Here is a 20931-nt window from a genome sequence, read left to right as displayed (position 1 = left end):
CTGCTACAGCCCTACACACCCAGGCCGACGCGATCGCCGGCCTCAGTAAGGTACCTGAATGTGTAATGGACTTCAGCATCTGTTTGCGATCCGCAGCATCTTTGAGGGTAGCCGTATCCAGTGACGGCAGGGCTACCTTCTTGGATAAGCGTGTTAAAGCTTTGTCCACCTTAGGGGAGGATTCCCAGCGTAACCTGTCCGTTGGCGGGAAAGGATACGCCATAAGAATCCTTTTGGAAATCTACAGTTTTTTATCTGGAGATTCCAAAGCCTTTTCACATAACTCATTTAGCTCGTGTGAGGGGGGGGAAAGGTTACCTCCGGCTTCTTTTCCCCATACATATGTACCCTCTTGTCAGGGACTGGGAGTTCCTCTGTGATGTGCAACACATCCTTAATCGCTATAATCATATAACGGATGGATTTAGCCAATTTTGGCTGTAACTTTGCATCATCGTAATCGACATTGGAGTCAGAATCCATGTCGGTATCTGTGTCAACATATTGGGATAGTGGGCACTTTTGAGACCCTGACGGCCTCTGCGACATAGGATCAGGCACGGGTTGGGACCCTGACTGTCCTGAGGCTTCAGCTTTTTCTAACCTTTTATGCAAGGAATTAACATTATCATTTAAAACCTTCCACATATCCATCCAATCAGGTGTCGGCGGAGACACCACATTCATTTGCTCCCGCTCTGCTTCCACATAGCCTTCCTCATCAGACATGTCGACACAAGCGTACCAACACACCACACACACAGGGAATGCCCTTTTTGAAGACAGTTCCCTCACAAAGCCCTTAGGAGAGAGAGAGTATGCCAGCACACACCCCAGCGCTATAAACCCAGGAATAACACAGTAACTTAATGTTAACCCAGTAGCTGCTGTTTATATATTGTTTTTTGCGCCTAATTATGTGCCCCCCCCTCTCATTTTACCCTCTTCTACCGTGTATCTGCAGTGGAGAGCCTGGGGAGCTTCCTCTCAGCGGAGCTGTGGAGAAAAAATGGTGCTGGTGAGTGCTGAGGAAGAAGCTCCGCCCCCTCGGCGGCGGGCTTCTGTCCCACTTAAATATGCAATTTTTGGCGGGGGCTCATACATATATACAGTGCCCAGCTGTATATATGTTTAACTTTTGCCAAAAGAGGTCCCAAATGCTGCCCAGGGCGCCCCCCCCCCCCCCCCCCCTGCACCCTTACAGTGACCGGAGTATGTGAGGTGTGTGGGAGCAATGGCGCACAGCTGCAGTGCTGTGCGTTACCTCAGTGAAGAACGGAGTCTTCTGCCGCCTGTGCTTCTCATACTCACCCAGCTTCTGTCTTCCGGCTCTGCTAGGGGGACGGTGGCGCAGCTCTGGGATCGGACGGCGATGGTGAGATCCTGCGTACGATCCCTCTGGAGCTAATGGTGTCCAGTAGCCTAAGAAGCAGGACCTAGCTTCAGAGAGTAGGGCTGCTTCTCTCCCCTCAGTCCCACGATGCAGGGAGTCTGTTGCCAGCAGAGCTCCCTGAAAATAAAAAACCTAACAAAATACTTTCTCTCAGCAAACTCAGGAGAGCTCACTGAAAAGCACCCAGCTCATCTGGGCACAGTATCAAACTGGAGGAGGGGCATAGAGGGAGGAGCCAGTGCATACCAAACCTAAATTCTTTCTTAAAGTGCCCATGTTTCTGCGGAGCCAGTCTATCCCCATGGTCCTTACGGAGTCCCCAGCATCCACTAGGACGTTAGAGAAAATTAGGATTTTAATTACCTACTGGTAAATCCTTTTCTCGTAGTCCGTAGGGGATACTGAGAATCCATTTATTACCATGGGGTATAGACGGGTCCACTAGGAGCCATGAGCACTTTAAGAAATTGATAGTGTGCGCTGCTCCTCCCTCCATGCCCCTCCTACCAAACCCAGTCTAGGAAACTGTGCCAGAGGAGATGATCATACTTTGAGAGAAGGATAGATAAGAAACGTGGTGGGATTACGAACCAGCACACACAGAACAAGAGGAAAGCCATGCTAACCAAACCTGAAACAGGAACAGCAACAGGTGAACAAACCAGAATACTTAACCAAGTAACAGTGCAGGAAGAACGAAGCACCGGTCGGGCGCCCAGTATCCCCAATGGACTACGAGAAAAGGATTTACCGGTAGGACCTCAGGGAGAGAAGCCATTTATTTCTGAAAGTAACTAGACAAAGCTGAAATCTGGACTTTAATGGAGCCTAGGCGTAGGCCCACATCCACTCCCGACAGCAGAAAACGTCCCAGATGAAATTCCACCACAGAATATGGTATGCTTTCACACCAAGAAACAGATTTCTTCCACATACGGTGGTAATATTTAGACCAGGGGTAACCAACCCTTGTCCTCGAGAGCTACCAACAGTTCACGTTTTCCAGGTCTCCTCACAGGATTGCAAGTGAAATAATTTGCTCCACCTGTAGGTCTTTTAGAATGTGTCAGTGAGTAATGAATACACCTGTTCAACTGCTAGGTGACCTGGAAAACATGAACTGTTGGGGGTACTCGAGGACAGGAGGTTGAGAACCACTGCTCTTGAGGACCAGGGTTGGCTACCACTTGTTTAGACGTTTACCCCTTCCTGGCTTGGATCATAGTCGGGATGACCCTGTCAGGAATCTCTCTCTTGGCTAGAATCAGCTGTTCAACTTCCATGCCGTAGCCGCGGTAAAGTCTTGAAAGACGAATGGGTCCTGTTGCAGAAGATCCTCGCAAAGAGGTAGAGGCCACGGATCTTCACTCAGCATCTTGAGAAGATCCGCGTACCAGGCCCTTCGAGGAGAGTCTGTACCAATGAGGATTGCTTGGACCTTTTCCGTTTTTAGAATTCTTGAGCTCAGAGGAAGTGGGAGGAAACACATACACCAGCTGGTAGACCCACAGAGTTGTCAGAGCATATACCGCCACTGCCTCTGGGTCTCTTGACCTGGAACAATACCGATTGAGCTTCTTGTTCAGCCGAGAGGCCATCATGTCGATCTGTGGATATCCCAACCGTGTCAAGCACCGGAACACCTCCGGGTGAAGGCCCCACTCCTCTGCGTGCAGGTCATGTCTGCTGAGGACATCTGCTTCCCAGTTGTCTACTCCCAGAATGAAGACCGCCGACAACGCCACGGCGTGTTTATCCACCCAGAGGAGACTTTTTGACACCTCTGACATTGCTGCTCTGCTTTTCGTTCCGCCCTGTCGGTTTATGTATGTTACCACCGTTACATTGTCCGACTGGACCTGAATGGCCTGATTCCGAAGTAGAGATGAGGCCTGCAGAAGAGCATTGTAGATAGCCCTGAGTTCCAGGATGTTTATTGGAAGGACGACTTCCTGACGACAATCTTCCCTGAAACTGCACCCAACCTCTGAGGCTTGCATCTGTGGTTAGCAGAATGCAATTCCGAACACCGAACCTCCAGCCCTCAATGAGGTGAGAAGTCGGTAGCCAGCACAGAAGGGAGATCCTGGCTCTTGGCAACAGACTGATCCTATGGTGCATGTGAAGATGCGATCCGGACCATTTGTCAAATAGATCTAGTTGGAAGGGCCTCGCATGAAACCTTCCATAATGAAGCGCCTCGTAACAGGCCACCATTTTCCCCAGAAGGCGAATGCACAGAGATCTGGGTTGGCTTCAGGACATCAACAGGGTTACCATAGCTTTTTCCACGGGAGGGAACACTCTCCGAGACTGTGTCCATATCACTCCCAGGAAAGGAAGCCTCTGTCGGTTTTAGGTGAGATTTTGGTAGGTTCAGAATCCACCCGTGATCCAGGAGTAGTCTGTTTGAGAGGCCAATGCTGTCTAACAACCACTCCCTGGACGGTGCTTTTATCAGAAGATCGTCCAGATATTTAATTTTGTTCACTTTCTGTTTGCGGAGTAGAAACATCTCTGCCATCACTTTGGTGAACACTCTCAGTGCTGTGGAGAGACCAAATGGCAGAGCCTGGTACTGGTAGTGACAGTGCAAATTGTAGCTAAGCCTGATGAGGCGGCCAGATCAGAATGTGAAGGTACGCATCCGTGATATCCAGAGACACTAGGAATTTTTCCTCCTCCAGACCTGAGATCACCGCTCTCAGAGACTATCTTGAAATTGAACACTCGTAAGTACAGGTTCAACGACTTGAGATTCAGAATCGGCCACACCAAACCATCCGGTTTCAGTACTACAAACAAGTTAGAATAGTACCTTTGTTTTGCAGATGAAGTGGAACTGGAACAATGACCTGGGTCTATACCAGTTTTTGAATGGCGTCCTGTATACTTGCCTCCTGTGAAATTGGTAAACCTGATTTGAATAATCTGTGGGGTGGGAGCTTTTGGAACTCCAGTCTGTAGCCCTGGAAAAATCAGATCTATGACCCAGGGATCCTGGCAAGATGCTGTCCAGATGTGACTGAAAAATTTTAGCCGGGCTCCCAACTCCCAGTCTTCCAGGCATCGCAGTCAGTCATGCTGAATGTTTTGAGGAAGCAGAGCTTCAGCCCTGTTCCTGTGAAGCAGCAGTTGCTGGTTTGCGTGGTTTACCTCTAGCGCCTCTGGTGGCGGTAGAAGAAACTCTGGGCTTGCCTCTAAACTTGGCAGTCCGAAAGGACTGTAAATTGGGTCCTGAGTAGGCCTTCGTAGCTGGGAGAGCTGCAGAAGGAAGGTATGTGGACTTTCCCGCAGTAGCTTTGGAGATCCATTTGTTTAGTTCATCTCCAAATAAGGCATTGCCTGTGAAAGGTAGGCTTTCCACGCCTTTCCTGGAGTCCGCATGTGCAGTCCACTGGCATAGCCATAGATCCCTGTGTGCTGACACTGCCCTAACTGTAGTGCATGCATTAAGCAAGCCTCTCTCTTTTATGGCTTCCACAATAAGGTTTGCAGAGTCCTGTATATGTTGCAGGAGCAAAACAATCTCCCCTTGAGGTAAGGTAAATAACCACTCAATTAGGTTACCCGACCATTTAGCAATGGCCTGTGTAATCCACCCACATGCTATAGTGGGTCTCTGGGCCACCCCCGTAACTGTATATAAAGATTTGAGCGCAGTCTCAATCTTGCAGTCAGCCGCGTCTTCCAGGGATGCTGCACCCGGGACAGGCAATACAATTTTCCGTGAGAGCCTGGATACTGATGCATCCCCTATTGGTGGATTTTCCCATTTTTTTCCAATCCTCAGGAAGAAAAAGGAAAGGATAACCACCCTTTAGGGATTTCAAATTTCCTAACAGGATTAACACATGGTTCTTCAAACAGGGTATTTAATTCCTGACACAGGAAAAGTAGCTGAGGATTTCTTTTTTATATTAAGATTCCTCACGCTCCTCTGTCACCTTATCAGGGATATTCAGAATTCTCTGATAGCTTCTACTAGAGCCTCTATTCCCTGCGACAGAGTACCCTCACCCAACTCTGAGTCCACCTCACCCTCCTCCATGTGTGATCCTTCATCATCCTGCAGGATATGGGCCAAAGTGCGTTTTTGTGGACAAATGACAGGGGACCGAGACGCTGGTTTGGGTACCGAGTCTCTTTTCATAAACTCAGTCATAGATTTTCTTAAGTATTGAGTCTCTTTCTCATTACGAGATAACTTAGTAGAAATTGTGGAAGTCATTCACCTAATGGAGTCAAGCCATGCTGGTTCTGAACCACTAGCCTGGGAAGGGACACTACATTGAGTACACACTAGTGAACCCCCTGGGGAAGAGCAACATTGTGCTTTACATGAAACACACTCTTTGCCTAACATACTGTAACAGTGACAACACACACACGCACAAACACAGGAAAAGGTTAAATGCACAATTAACCTACAAAGAGCCCTTCCAGGGAGAGACAGGGAGTATGGAAACAGCACACTGCGCCCTTAATGCCAAGTTTAGCTGGGTCACAGTACCTAGATTAGGGACTTAATACACTAACAAACGCTCCCCCCTGCTATGACCCCCTGGTACCGCTGAGATAATCTGGAGTCTCTCCGGTGGAGCTGCGCGTCCCTGTCAGTCAGCGTCAGAGGGAAAATGGAGCTGTTGAGCTGCTGGATCTGCTCATAGTGAAGCCATGCCCCTTCAATGGCGCACGGTCTTTCCGCACTTTTTTTATACTGGCTGTGTGTCTTGTGCATAAAATGGAGACAGACTCCATTTACGGCTATGTTGCCGGTCTGGGTACTGTGTCCGCTGTTCAGCGTCTGTACACAGCGGGAGACGTAGTCCCCCCCGTTCAGAAGCCGTGCGTCACCGAATCCTCATGCAGCCATAATGGCCGGCGACCCGCTAACCGGGACGCCAGCTTAGTACTCACCACTCTTCATTCTTTTGGCTCAGTTAGGGGTGTCTGCGTGCTGTGGGAATGTATGATCGCCGCGGTGAGGCTTGCGAATAGTTCCCTCAGGAGCTATTGTCCTGTCAGCGGGGAACGGGACCATTAACCCTGAGAGAGGTTGGGCCTTCCCCCCCACCCCCAAGTCCCACGAAGCAAGGCAGGCTGGTGCCATCCAGTGCTGCCTGAAAATAAACAGAAAATAAATGCAGAAAACTCTTCAGGAGCTTCTAGAGACATGACCAGCTCCTACGGGCATTTTCTAAACGGAGTCTGGTAGGAGGGACATGAAGGGAGGAACCAGCGCACACTATCAAATTCTTAAAGTGCCCATGGCTCCTAGTAGAACCATCTATACCCCATGGTACTAAATGGTTTCCCAGTATCCCCTATGACGTAAGAGAAAATTTATTTATTTCATCTTGGAATAAGGTTGTAAGTAACATAACAAAATGTGGAAAAAGTGAAGTGCTGTGAATACTTTACGGATGCACTGTATAGAATATAGCCTACCTCAGCACTAGATACCTGGGTGAAGGTGTGTACATCTAGGTCAGTCACATTTGCCACAGTACTTGTAAATGTTTATTGGAGTCACTGTAAAATAATCAACATTACCACATACAGAATAGAACTTACAGGATTGTACTGAAGGGCTGACACATAAGCTTGTACTGCGCCTTCCATATCACCAGCTGCCACCAAAGCTGCAGCCAGATTGATATATCCATCAATGAAATCTGGTTTTAGCCGTAGCGCATGCCGATAGTGCTCAATGGCCTCTTGTAGCTGTCCTCGTTCTTTGTACACATTTCCCAGGTTCGAATAAGCTTCTGCTAGAAGTGGATTCTGCTTAATTGCCAATGTGCTGAAATGGGCTGACCTGAGGAAGACAGAAAGAGTACTGTATTTTCTGGTTGTAAAAACGAGATCTATGGTAAGAACTTACCTTTGTTAAATCTCTTTCTGCAAGGTACACTGGGTTCCACAAAGATTAACATCGGGGGTGTAGAGTAAGATCTTGATCCGAGGCACCAACAGGCTCAAAGCTTTGACTGTTCCCAAAATGCCCAGCACCGCCTCCTCTATAACCCCGCCTCCGTGCACAGGAGCTCAGTTTCGTTAACCAGCCCAATGCAGTAGCAGGTACCAGAGACGACAATTACTCGTAGCCAATTACACCACACACTCACCACATGAAAGGGTGTCAGCGGCTATGCCATACCAACCCTAAGTGCGTCAGGGTGGGCGCCTTGTGGAGCCCAGTGTACCTTGCAGAAAGATTTAACAACGGTAAGTTCTTACAATAAATCTTGTTTTCTGCTGCGGGGTACACTGGGCTCCACAAGGATTAACATCGGGGAAGTCCTAAAGCAGTTCCTTATGGGAGGGGACGCACTGTAGCGGGCACAAGAATCCGGCGTCCAAAGGAAGCATCCTGGGAGGCGGAAGTATCGAAGGCATAGAACCTAATGAACGTGTTCACTGAGGACCATGTAGCCGCCTTGCACAATTGTTCAAGGGTCGCACCACGGTGGGCCGACCAAGAAGGTCCAACCGACAGAGTAGAATGGGCTTTGATGGTAGCAGGAACCGGACGACCAGCCTGCACATAAGCATGTGCAATCACCATTCTAATCCATCTGGCCAGAGTCTGCTTGGAAGCAAGCCAGCCACGTTTGTGAAAACCAAACAGCACGAAAAGAGAATCAGATTTCCTAATGGAGGAAGTTCTCTTCACATAGATATGGAGAGCCCGTACTACATCCAAAGACCGCTCTTTGGCAGGAGAATTAAAGGCCGGAACCACAATCTCTTGGTTAAGGTGGAAGATAGACAACACTTTGGGTAAATAACCTGGCCGTGTTCTAAGAGCCGCCCGGTCACAGTGAAAAATCAAATGGGGAGACTTACAGGATAAGGCACCCAAGTCAGAGATCCTTCTACCTGAAGCAATAGCCAGCAAGAATAGCACCTTAAGGGAAAGCCACGTAAGGTCAGCAGAGGCAAGAGGCTCAAACGGAGACTCTGGTAAGGCCTCCAAAACCACCAACAGATCCCAAGGGGCCACAGGTAGGACATAAGGAGGCTGAACCCACAACACACCCTGAGTGAATGTATGGACATCAGGTAGTGCAGCAATCGTTCTCTGAAACCAAACCGACAAGGCAGAGATGTGAACCTTGAGGGAGGCCAGACGCAGGCCTAAATCCAGGCCTTGTTAGTTTGGCTGTACTAAACTTGAAAACGTCATGATTGTGAGAAGCACACCAAGTAAAGTAAGCATTCCAGATCCTTATGGTAGATCCGAGCAGAAGCCAGCTTACGGGCCTTCAACATAGTTTGAACGACCGCCTCAGAAAAACCCTTGGCCCTCAGGACGGAAGCTTCAAGAACCATGCCGTCAAAGTTAGACGGGCCAAATCCTGGTAAACACAAGGGCCCAGAACGAGGAGGTCTGGTCGTTGTGGAAGTAGAAGGGAACGGTCTAACGAGAGGCCCTGTAGATCGGAGGACCAGAGCCGCATGGGCCACGCTGGAGCGACCAGAAGTAGGTTACCTCCTTCTTGCTTGAACTTCCATATTACTCTAGGCAGGAGCGACACCGGAGGGAACACATACGGCAGCTAAAAGTTCCATGGAATTGCCAGAGCGTCCACGAACGCAGCTTGAGGATCACTTGTCCTTGTTCCGAAGACCGGAACCTTGTGATTGTGTCGAGACGCCATCAGATCCACATCTGGAAGGCCCCACGTGTCCACGAGAAGTTGAAACACCTACGGATGGAGGCTCCACTCTCCGGCGTATATGTCCTGACAACTGAGATAGTCCGCTTTTCAGTTCAGAACGCCCAGAATGAACACTGCTGATATGGCCGGAAGATGGCGCTCTGCCCATTGAAGAATCCGTGATACTTCACTCATTGCCATGCGGCTTCGAGTGCCGCTCTGATGATTGACGTACGCCACCGTGGTGGCGTTGTCCAATTGTACTTGAACAGGTCTGTTCTGCATCAGATGCTGGGCCGTTGTCAACGCATTGAACACTGCCCACAATTCCAGAATGTTTATCGGGAGTAGTGACTTCTCCTCGGTCCACTGACCCTGGAGAGAGTGTTGTTCCAACACCGCGCCCCAACCTCTCAGACTGGCATCCATTGTCAGCAGGACCCAGTTGGATATCCAGAAGGGACGGCCCCTGCTCAATCGTTGGTCCTGAAGCCACCAGCTCAGTGACAGGCGGACCTCCGGAGATGGGGAGATCATGTGAGATCTGATCCGGTGAGGCAGGCCGCCTCACTTGGAAAGAATCAACTTCTGCAGAGGGCGAGAATGGAATTGAGCATTCTCCACCATGTCAAAAGCAGACACCATGAGACCTAGCACTTGCATTGCCGAATGAATCGATACTTGCGGACAAGATAGGAAGCATCGAATCCTGTCCTGAAGTTTCAGGACTTTCTCCTGAGACAGGAACAACCGCTGGTTGTGAGAGTGTCCAATAACGCTTCCAGGTGTACCATGCTCCGAGCAGGAACCAGGGATGATTACTTCCAGTTGACAAGCCACCAGTTGGCTTTCATGACCTGGACAGCCAGATCTAGATGACACAGGAGAACTTCTGGGGAATTTGCCAGGATCAACAAATTGTCTAGGTACGGTAGGATCCTGACCCCTAGACGGCGAAGTGAAGCCGTCATGACCGCCATTACTTTGGTGAAAACTCGGAGAGCCGTTGTCAAACCAAAGGGTAACACCTGAAATTGGTAATGAAGGTTGCCCACCGCAAACCTCAGGTACTGCTGATGAGACACTGCAATGGGAATATATCCAGGTAGGCATCCTGTATGTCCAGGGAGACCATATAGTCCCCAGGCTCCAAGGCCAGAATAATAGAGCGCAGAGTTTCCATACGAAACTTGGAGACCCACACATACTTGTTCAAGGACTTCAGATCGAGAATGGGCCGCGAGGACCCGTTAGGTTTGGCACTAGAAACAGCGGTGAATAGTACCCCTTGCCTCTCTGAGCTAGTGGCACCTGTACTACCACTCCTGTGGTCAGGAGGGACTGTACCACCGAGTGCAGTGTTTGCTTTTGCCGGATCCAGAGGCACATCTGTCAGGCAAAATCTATGAAGGGGACGATTCTTGAAGGGTACGGCGTAACCTCGAGTTACGACTTCCCTTACCCAGGTATCTGAAGTGGTCTTCAACCATTCCTGGAAGTCGGCCCCCCACCCTGGGATCCCCCAGAGGGAGGCCCGCCCTGTCGAGCGGCAGGCTTGTCAGTTTTGGAACCAAGCTCTCTTTGGTCTGGCCTTTGCAGGTCTGGAAGCACAAGCTTGCTTTGGGCACGCCTGACCTTTTGCTTTACCCGGAGGACGAAAGGGCCGAGGGAAAGTACTTTTAGCCTTCTGTGCAGAAGGAGCCGTACTAGGTAGGCAAGCTGTTTTAGCAGTAGCCAGATCAGCCACAATCTTATTGAGGTCTTCTCCAAAGAGAATGTCTCCATTAAAAGGAAGCACCTCCAGGGTTTTCTTGGAATCCATATCCACCGTCAACAATCTCAACCAACGGATACGTCTGGCCAAGACAGACGTAGTAGCAGCCTTGGCCGCCAGCACCGCTGCATCAGAGGCAGCCTCCTTAAGGTATAGAGAAGCAGTGGTAATATATGAGACATTGTCGAGCATGCTCAGAAGCATTAGAAGGCAGCTACGCCTCTAGCTCCTGAGCCCACACCTCAACAGCATCAGCAGCCCATGTCGCTGCAATTGTTGGCCTATGCACAGCCCCCGTTAGGGTATAAATCGCTTTCAAACAACTCTCCACACATCTATCCATCGGTTCCTTCATAGAGGTGACGGTAGTTACTGGCAGAGCAGAGGAAACTACCATGCGCGCCACATGAGAATCTACAGGCGGAGGAGTTTCCCAATTTTTACATAGCGCCGCAGCGAGAGGATAGCGAGCCAACAGCCTCTTATTTGGTGTGAATTTTGTCCCCGGATTTTCCCAGGATTCCTGACTTGTGTCAGCAAGGTGTTGAGAATGAGGTAAAACTTGTTTAACCACCTTCTTACATTTAAATCTATCTGGCTTTTTAGAAACAGTCTCAGGCTCAGGATCAGACACCTGAAGAATGAGCTTAATTGCCTCAATCAAATCCGGGACATCCACCAATGACTTCCCTTCTCCATCAGAAACATCTGAGTCAGTGTCTGTGGGATCAGTATATGCACCATCCTCCTCAGATGACGTGTCTGGGACAGCAGTGGATTGGGAGGAGGTAATGGCCCATTTAGAAGACGTCTTACTTTTAGGCAGGCGAGAGTGACACTTAGATTTAGTCAGTGACCGGTTAAATTGCTGTAACTGAGTGGATATTTATAATATTAATAAGATTTTACTCACCGGTAAATCTATTTCTCGTAGTCCATAGTGGATGCTGGGACTCCGTAAGGACCATGGGGAATAGCGGCTCCGCAGGAGACTGGGCACAACTAAAGAAAGCTTTAGGACCACCTGGTGTGCACTGGCTCCTCCCACTATGACCCTCCTCCAGACCTCAGTTAGGATACTGTGCCCGGAAAAGCTGACACAATAAGGAAGGATTTTGAATCCCGGGTAAGACTCATACCAGCCACACCAATCACACCGTATAACTCGTGATACTATACCCAGTTAACAGTATGAAATATAACCGAGCCTCTCAACAGATGGCTCAACAATAACCCTCTAGTTAGGCAATAACTATATACAAGTAATGCAGACAATCCGCACTTGGGATGGGCGCCCAGCATCCATTACGGACTACGAGAAATAGATTTACCGGTGAGTAAAATCTTATTTTCTCTGACGTCCTAAGTGGATGCTGGGACTCCGTAAGGACCATGGGGATTATACCAAAGCTCCCAAACGGGCGGGAGAGTGCGGATGACTAGGCAGCACCGAATGAGCAAACTCTAGGTCCTCCTCAGCCAGGGTATCAAACTTGTAGACTCTTGCAAAAGTGTTTGAACCCGACCAAGTAACAGCTCTGCATATTTGTAAAGCCGAGACCCCCTCGGGCAGCCGCCCAAGAAGAGCCCACTTTCCTCGTGGAATGGGCTTTTACAGATTTAGGGTGCGGCAGTCCAGCCGCAGAATGTGCAAGTTGAATCGTGCTACAGATCCAGCGAGCAATAGTCTGCTTAGAAGCAGGAGCACCCAGCTTGTTGGGTGCATACAGGATAAATAGCGAGTCAGTTTTCCTGACTCCAGCCATCCTGGAAACATATTTTTCAGGGCCCTGACTACGTCCAGTAACTTGGAATCCTCCAAGTCCCAAGTAGCCGCAGGCACCACAATAGGTTGGTTCACATGAAAAACGGATACCACCTTAGAAAGGAATTGGGAACGAGTCCTCAATTCCGCCCTATCCATATAAAAAAAAATCAGATAAGGGCTTTTGCATGACAAAGCCGCCAATTCTGATACACGCCTGGCCGACGCCAAGGCCAACAGCATGACCACTTTCCACGTGAGGTATTTTAGCTCCACGGATTTAAGTGGCTCAACCCAATGCGACTTCAGGAAATCCAACACCACGTTGAGATCCCACGGTGCCACTGGAGGCACAAACGGGGGCTGAATATGCAGCCCTCCCTTACCAAAAGTCTGAACTTCAGGCAGTGAAGCCAGTTCTTTTTTGTAAGAAAATGTACAGAGCCGAAATCTGGACCTTAATGGAACCTAATTTTAGGCCCATAGTCACTCCTGACTGTAGGAAGTGCAGAAATCGACCCAGTTGAAATTCCTCCGTTGGGGCCTTCCTGGCCTCACACCACGCAACATATTTACGCCAAATGCGGCGATAATGGTTTGCGGTCACTTCTTTCCTAGCTTTAATCAGCGTAGGAATGACTTCCTCCAGAACGCCCTTTTCCTTCAGGATCCGGTGTTCAACCGCCATGCCGTCAAACGCAGCCGCGGTAAGTCTTGGAACAGACAGGGCCCCTGCTGCAGCAGGTCCTGTCTGAGCGGCAGAGGCCATGGGTCCTCTGAGATCTATTCTTGAAGCTCTGGGTACCAAGCTCTTCTTGGCCAATCCGGAACCACGAGTATAGTTCGTACTCCTCTCATTATTCTCAGTACCTTGGGTATGAGAGGCAGAGGAGGGAACACATACACCGACTGGTACACCCACGGTGTTACCAGAGCGTCCACAGCTATCGCCTGAGGGTCCCTTGACCCGGCGAAATATATTTTTAGCTTTTTGTTGAGGCGGGACGCCGACATGTCCACCTGTGGCCTTTCCCAATGGTGTACAATCATTTGGAAAACTTCCGGATGAAGTCCCCACTCTCCCGGGTGGAGGTCGTGCCTACTGAGAAAGTCTGTTTCCCAGTTGTCCACTCCGGGAATTAACACTGCTGACAGTGCTAACACATGATTTTCCGCCTATCGGAAAATCCTTGTGGTTTCGGTCATCGCCATCCTGCTTCTTGTGCCGCCCTGTTGGTTTACATGGGCGACCGCCGTGATGTTGTCTGACTGGATCAGCACCAGCCTGACTTACGGCATTGTAAATGGCCCTTAGTTCCCGAATATTTATGTGTAGGGAAGTCTCCTGACTCGACCATAGTCCTTGGAAGTTTCTTCCTTGTGTGACTGCCCCCCCCAGCCTCGAAGGCTTGCGTCCGTGGTCACCAGGACCAGGTCCTGTATGCCGAATCTGCGGCCCTCTAGAAGATGAGCACTCTGCAGCCACCACAACAGCGACACCCTGGCCCTTGGAGACAGGGTTATCAGCCGATGCATCTGAAGATGCGACCCGGACCACTTGTCCAACAGATCCCACTGGAAGATCCTTGCATGGAACCTGCCGAATGGATTTTCTTCGTAAGAAGCTACCATCTTTCCCAGGACTCGCGTACATTGATGCACCGACACCTGTATTTGTTTTAGGAGGTCTCTGACTGGAGATGACAACTCCTTGGCTTCTCCTCTGGGAGAAACCCTTTTTCCTGTTCTGTGTCCAGAACCATACCCAGGAACAGTAGACGCGTCGTAGGAACCAGCTGCGACTTTGGAATATTCAGAATCCAGCCGTGCTGTTGTAGCACTTCCCGAGATAGTGCTACTCCGACCAACAACTGCTCCCTGGACCTTGCCTTTAAAAGGAGATCGTCCAAGTAAGGGATTTTTCAAAGGAGTATCATCATTTCGGCAATTACCTTGGTAAATACCCTCGGTGCCGGGGACAGACCAACGGCAACGTTTGGAATTGGTAATGACAGACCTGTACCACAATTTTGAGGTACTCCTGGTGAGGAGGGTAAATGGGGACATGCAGGTAAGCATCCTTGATGTCCAGTGATACCATGTAATCCCCTTCGTCCAGGCTTGCAATAACCTCCCTGAGCGATTCCATTTTGAACTTGAACCTTCGTATATAAGTGTTCACAGATTTCAATTTTAGAATGGGTCTCACCGAACCGTCTGGTTTCGGTACCACAAACATTGTGGAATAGTAACCCCGGCCTTGTTGAAGGAGGGGTACCTCGATTATCACCTGCTGGAAGTACAGCTTGTGAATTGCCGCCAGTACTACCTCCCCTTTCTCCGAGGGCAGCAGGCACGGCTGATTTCAGGTAACGGCGAGGGGGAGTCGCCTCGAACTCCAGCTTGTATCCCTGTGATACTACCTGCAGAACCCAGGGATCCACCTGTGAGCGAGCCCACTGTTGGCTGAAGTTCCCGAGACGCACCCCCACCGCACCTGGCTCCACCTGTGGAGCCCCAGCGTCATGCGGTGGACTCAGATAAAGTGGGGGAAGATTTTTGATCCTGGGAACTGGCTGTCTGGTGCAGCTTTTTCCCTCTTCCCTTGTCTCTGTGCAGAAAGAAAGCGCCTTTGACCCGCTCGCTTTTCTGAAGCCGAAAGGACTGTACCTGATAATACGGTGCTTTCTTAGGCTGTGAGGAAACCTGAGGTAAAAATTTTTCCTTCCCAGCTGTTGCTGTGGATACGAGGTCCCAGAGACCATCCTCAAACAATTCCTCACCTTCATAAGGTAGAATCTCCATGTGCCTTTTAAAGCCAGCATCACCTGTCCACTGCCGGGTCCCTAATACCCTCCTGGCAGAATGGACATTGCATTAATTTTGGATGCCAGCCGGCAAATATCCCTCTGTGCATCCCTCATATATAAGACGACGTCTTTAATATGCTCTATGGTTAGCAAAATAGTATCCCTGTCTAGGGTATCAATATTATCTGACAGGGTATCAGACCACGCTGCAGCAGCACTCTCCATGCTGAGGCAATTGCAGGTCTCCGTATAGTACCTGAGTGTGTATATACAGACTTCAGGATAGCCTTCTGCTTTTTATCAGCAGGCTGCTTCAAAGTGTCCGTATCCTAAGACGGCAGTGCCACCTTTTTTGACAAACGTGCGAGCGCCTTATCCACCCTAGGGGATATCTCCCCACGTGACCTATCCGTTGGCGGGAAAGGGTACGTCATCAGTAACTTTTTAGAAATTACCAGTCTCTTATCGGGGGAACCCACGCTTCATTCACTCATCTGATGGGGGAACAAAACACTGCCTGCTTTTTCTCCCCAAACATAAAATCCCTTTTTTGTGGTACTATGGGTTAATGTCAGAAATGTGTAACACATTTTTCATTGCCGAGATCATGCAACGGATGTTCCTAGTGGATTGTGTATATGTCTCAACCTCGTCGACACTGGAATCAGACTCCGTGTCGACATCTGTATCCGCCATCTGAGGTAGCGGGCGTTTTTGAGCCCCTGATGGCCTTTGAGACGCCTGGGCAGGCGCGGGCTGAGAAGCCGGCTGTCCCATAGCTGTTATGTCATCCAGCCTTTTACATAAGGAGTAGACACTGTCGGTTAATACCTTCCACTTATCCATCCACTCTGATGTCGGCCCCACAGGGGGCGACATCACATTTATAGGCCTCTGCTCCGCCTCCACATATCCTCCTCAAACATGTCGACACAGCCGTACCGACACAACGCACACACACAGGGAATGCTCTGACTGAGGACAGTACCCCACAAAGTCTTTTGGGGAGACAGAGAGAGAGTATGCCAGCACACACCAGAGCGCTATATAATGCAGGGATTAACACTATAACTGTGATTTTTCCCAATAGCTGCTTGTATACACAATATTGCGCCTAAATTTAGTGCCCCCCCTCTCTTTTTAACCCTTTGAGCCTGGAAACTACAGGGGAGAGCCTGGGGAGCTGTCTTCCAGCTGCACTGTGAAGAAAAAATGGCGCCAGTGTGCTGAGGGAGATAGCCCCGCCCCTTTTTCGGCAGACTTTTCTCCCGCTTTTTTTATGGATTCTGGCAGGGGTATTTTACACATATATAGCCTATATGACTATATATCGTGCAGATTTGCCAGCCAAGGTGTTTAATATTGCTGCTCAGGGCGCCCCCCCCCAGCGCCCAGCACCCATCAGTGACCGAAGTGTGAGGTGTGCATGAGGAGCAATGGCGCACAGCTGCAGTGCTGTGCGCTACTTTGGTGAAGAACGAAGTCTTCTGCCGCCAATTTCCAGGACCGCTTCTTGCTTCTGGCTCTGTAAGGGGGACGGCGGCGCGGCTCCGGGACCGAACGATCGAGGTCGGGTCCTGTGTTCGATCCCTCTGGAGCTAATGGTGTCCAGTAGCCTAAGAAGCCCAAACTATCTCCAGTCAGGTAGGTTCGCTTCTTCTCCCCTTAGTCCCTCGTAGCAGTGAGTCTGTTTCCAGCAGATCTCACTGAAAATAAAAAACCTAAAATATACTTTATTTTCTAGGAGCTCAGGAGAGCCCCTAGTGTGCATCCAGCTCAGCCGGGCACAAGATTCTAACTGAGGTCTGGAGGAGGGTCATAGTGGGAGGAGCCAGTGCACACCAGGTAGTCCTAAAGCTTTTAGTTGTGCCCAGTCTCCTGCGGAGCCGCTATTCCCCATGGTCCTTACGGAGTCCCAGCATCCACTTAGGACGTCAGGGAAATATATATACACACACACTATATATATATATATATATTATACATACATACATATATATATATATATATATATATATATATATATATATATATATATATATATATACACATATACACACACATACTGTCCAGATAGCGGCGGCACTCGGAGACTTCATAAAGTGCATAAATGGTTTATTGAAACCATTTATGCACTTTATGAAGTCTCCGAGTGCCGCCGCTATCTGGACAGAGTGTGTGTGTGTGTGTGTGTGTGTGTGTGTGTGTGTGTGTGTGTGTGTGTGTGTGTGTGTGTGTGTATGTGTGTGTGTATGTGTGTATGTGTGTATGTGTGTATGTATGTATATATATATATATATATATATATATACATATACACACACACACACACACACACACACATACATATATACATACATATATACATATATATATATATACACATATACATATACACACACACATACTGTCCAGATAGCGGCGGCACTCGGAGACTTCATAAAGTGCATAAATGGTTTCAATAAACCATTTATGCACTTTATGAAGTCTCCGAGTGCCGCCGCTATCTGGACAGTATCTGTGTGAGACTTGCATCTCTCAAAGGAGGAGGGCACAGGAGCAGGTTTGGATTCCGTGGGGACGGAGGGAGTGCCGGATCACATTGGTGAAATAAATAAATATATATATATTTTTTTTTTTTTATTATATGTATTTTTTATGTCTTGTGAAAAAAAATCCTATATTATACAGAAAACCTGATACACCTAGCCCCCTCGGTTATGGAATATAGGAATAGCGCGCTGAGTGAAATACCCGGTATGGCAGCCACGCAGCAGATATAATAGGATTTTAATACCTACCGGTAAATCCTTTTCTCCTAGTCCGTAGAGGATGCTGGGGACTCCAAAAGGACCATGGGGTATAGACGGGATCCGCAGGAGCTTGGGCACACTATAAAGACTTAAACTGGCTCCTCCGTCTATGCCCCTCCTCCAGACCTCAGTTATAGGAACTGTGCCCAGGAGAGACGGACATTTCGAGAAAAGGATTTTTGTTTAAACAAAGGGCGAGAAGCATACCAGCCCACACCACAACTTACCGTACAACCGGAATAGTATAAAACCAGAAAACCGTATGAATCAACAGCAACAAGCTGAATAAACTAATACACATCCCATGTGTAAACAAACACAACCAGTAAACTACAACTGCAAGTAACAGTCCGCACTGGGACGGGCGCCCAGCATCCTCTACGGACCAGGAGAAAAGGTTTTACCGGTAGGTATTAAAATCCTATTTTCTCTTACGTCCTAGAGGATGCTGGGGACTACAACAGGACCATGGGGTCTATACAAAAGCTCCAGACCGGGCGGGAGAGTGCGGACGACACTACAGCACCGATTGAGCACCTCATCAGCCAGGGTATCAAACTTGTAAAACTTAGCAAATGTGTTTGAACCCGACCACGTAGCTGCTCGGCAAAGCTTTAGTGCCGAGACCCCTCGGGCAGCCGCCCAAGAAGAGCCCACCTTCCTAGTAGAATGGGCCTTTACCGACTTCAGCAACGGTAGCCCAGCCGAAGAATGAGCCTGCTGAATCGTATTACAAATCCAGCGAGCAATAGTTTGTTTAGAAGCAGCATTTCTAATCTTGTTGGAAGCATACAGGACAAACAAAGCTTCTGTTTTCCTGGTACGAGCCGTTCTGGCGACAAATTTTCAAAGCCCTGACCACATCAAGAGACTTTGGAACCGCCAGAGCATCTGTAGCCACAGGCACCACAATAGGTTGGTTAATGTGAAACGAAGAAACCACCTTCGGCAGAAATTGTTTACGAGTCCTCAATTCCGCTCTATCCGAATGGAAAATCAAATACGGGCTCTTGTGAGACAAGGCCGCCAACTCTGACACTCGCCTGGCAGATGCCAGAGCCAAAAGCATGACCACCTTCCAAGTGAGAAACTTTAACTCAACCTTACGCAAGGGTTCAAACCAGTGAGACATAAGGAACTGCAAGACCACCTCAAGATCCCACGGCACCACCGGCGGCACAAATGGAGGGTGGATATGCAACACTCCCTTCACAAAGGTCTGAACCTCAGGAAGGACGGCCAATTCTTTCTGAAAGAAAATAGATAAAGCCGAAATCTGCACTTTGATGGAACTCAATATCAGGCCTGCATCTACGCCAGCCTGCAAAAAATGGAGAAACCAACCCAAGTGAAACACCTCCGCCGGAGCTGCTTTGGTCTCACACCAGGAAACATATTTCCTCCAAATACGGTGATAATGTTTTGCCGTAACTTCCTTCCTAGCTTTAAGGAGAGTGGGGATGACCTCCCCTGGAATACCCTTCCGAGCTAAGATTTGGCGCTCAACTTCCACGCCGTGAAACGCAGCCACGGTAAGTCCAGAAACACACAGGGCCCCTGCAACAACAGGTCCTCTCGTAGAGGAAGCGGCCAGGGATCTTCCACTAGTAATTCTTGAAGATCCGGATACCAGGCCCTCCGTGGCTAATCTGGAACGACGAGTATCGCCTGAACCCATTCGTCAAACGACCCTCAGCACCTTCGGAATGAGAGGAAGCTGAGGGTACACATACACCGACGGAAACACCCACGGAGACACCAGGGCGTCCACTGCGCTGGCCTGGGGGTCCCTCGACCTGGAACAATACCTCGGAAGCTTCTTGTTGAGGAGAGACGCCATCATGTCTATCAGAGGAAGTCCCCAACGCTTTATCACTTCTGCAAACACCTCTTGATGAAGAGCCCACTCTCCTGGATGGAGATCGTGTCTGCTGAGGAAGTCTGCTTCCCAGTTGTCTACTCCCGGGAGGAAGACTGCTGATAGAGCTCTCACGTGCTGTTCCGCCCAGCGTAGGATTCTTGTGGCCTCCTCCATAGCCACCCTGCTCCTTGTTCCGCCTTTACGGTTTACGTACGCCACTGCTGTTATGTTGTCCGACTGGATTAGGACAGGGCGACCCTGAAGAAGGTTCTTTGCTTGCAGCAGGCCGTTGTAGATGGCTATCAACTCGAGAACATTTATGTGGAGACAAGATTCCTGGCTTGACTATTTTCCCTGGAAATTTCTTCCTAGCGTGACTGCGCCCCAGCCTCGGAGACTTGCATCTGGTGTCAGGAGAACCCAGTCCTGGATTCCGAATCGGCGTCCCTCTAGAAGGCGAGAGCCTTACAGCCACCACAGGAGAGAAATCCTGGCTCTGGAAGAGAGTTATTTTCCGGTGCATGTGCAGGTGAGACCCGGACCATTTTTTCAGCAGATCCCACTGAAACACCCGGGCATGAAACATGCCAAACGGCTTCGTAAGCCGCAACCATCTTCCCTAGTACCCGAGTGCAGTGATGAATCGACACTTGTCGGCCTCAGGAGCTCCCTTACCATGGTCTGGATTTCCAGAGCTTTGACCTCCGGAAGAAACACTAACTCCGTGTCCAGGACCATGCCCAGGAAGGGCAGCCGAGTGACCGGGCTCAACTGAGACTTTGGCAAATTTAGTATCCAACTGTGATGCCGCAGAACAGACAGGGAGAGATCCACATTCCTTAACAACT

General features: G+C 49.3%; 1 protein-coding gene across 4 annotated transcripts in view; it reads right to left on the bottom strand.

Moving 5' to 3' along the window:
• The window catches only part of OGT (O-linked N-acetylglucosamine (GlcNAc) transferase), a 430584-nt gene that overhangs the window by 312269 nt on the left and 97384 nt on the right, over positions 1 to 20931 (bottom strand). For all 4 annotated transcript variants that reach the window (XM_063937159.1, XM_063937158.1, XM_063937156.1 and 1 more), the window contains exon 3: positions 6971 to 7214. In XM_063937159.1, the coding sequence (XP_063793229.1) occupies positions 6971 to 7214 (244 nt within the window). The remainder of the gene's footprint in view (positions 1 to 6970; positions 7215 to 20931) is intronic.

Source organism: Pseudophryne corroboree, chromosome 8 (assembly GCF_028390025.1).
Source record: "Pseudophryne corroboree isolate aPseCor3 chromosome 8, aPseCor3.hap2, whole genome shotgun sequence".
Classification (NCBI taxonomy): Eukaryota; Metazoa; Chordata; class Amphibia; order Anura; family Myobatrachidae; genus Pseudophryne; species Pseudophryne corroboree.
This window is presented reverse-complemented; position numbering and strand designations above follow the sequence as displayed.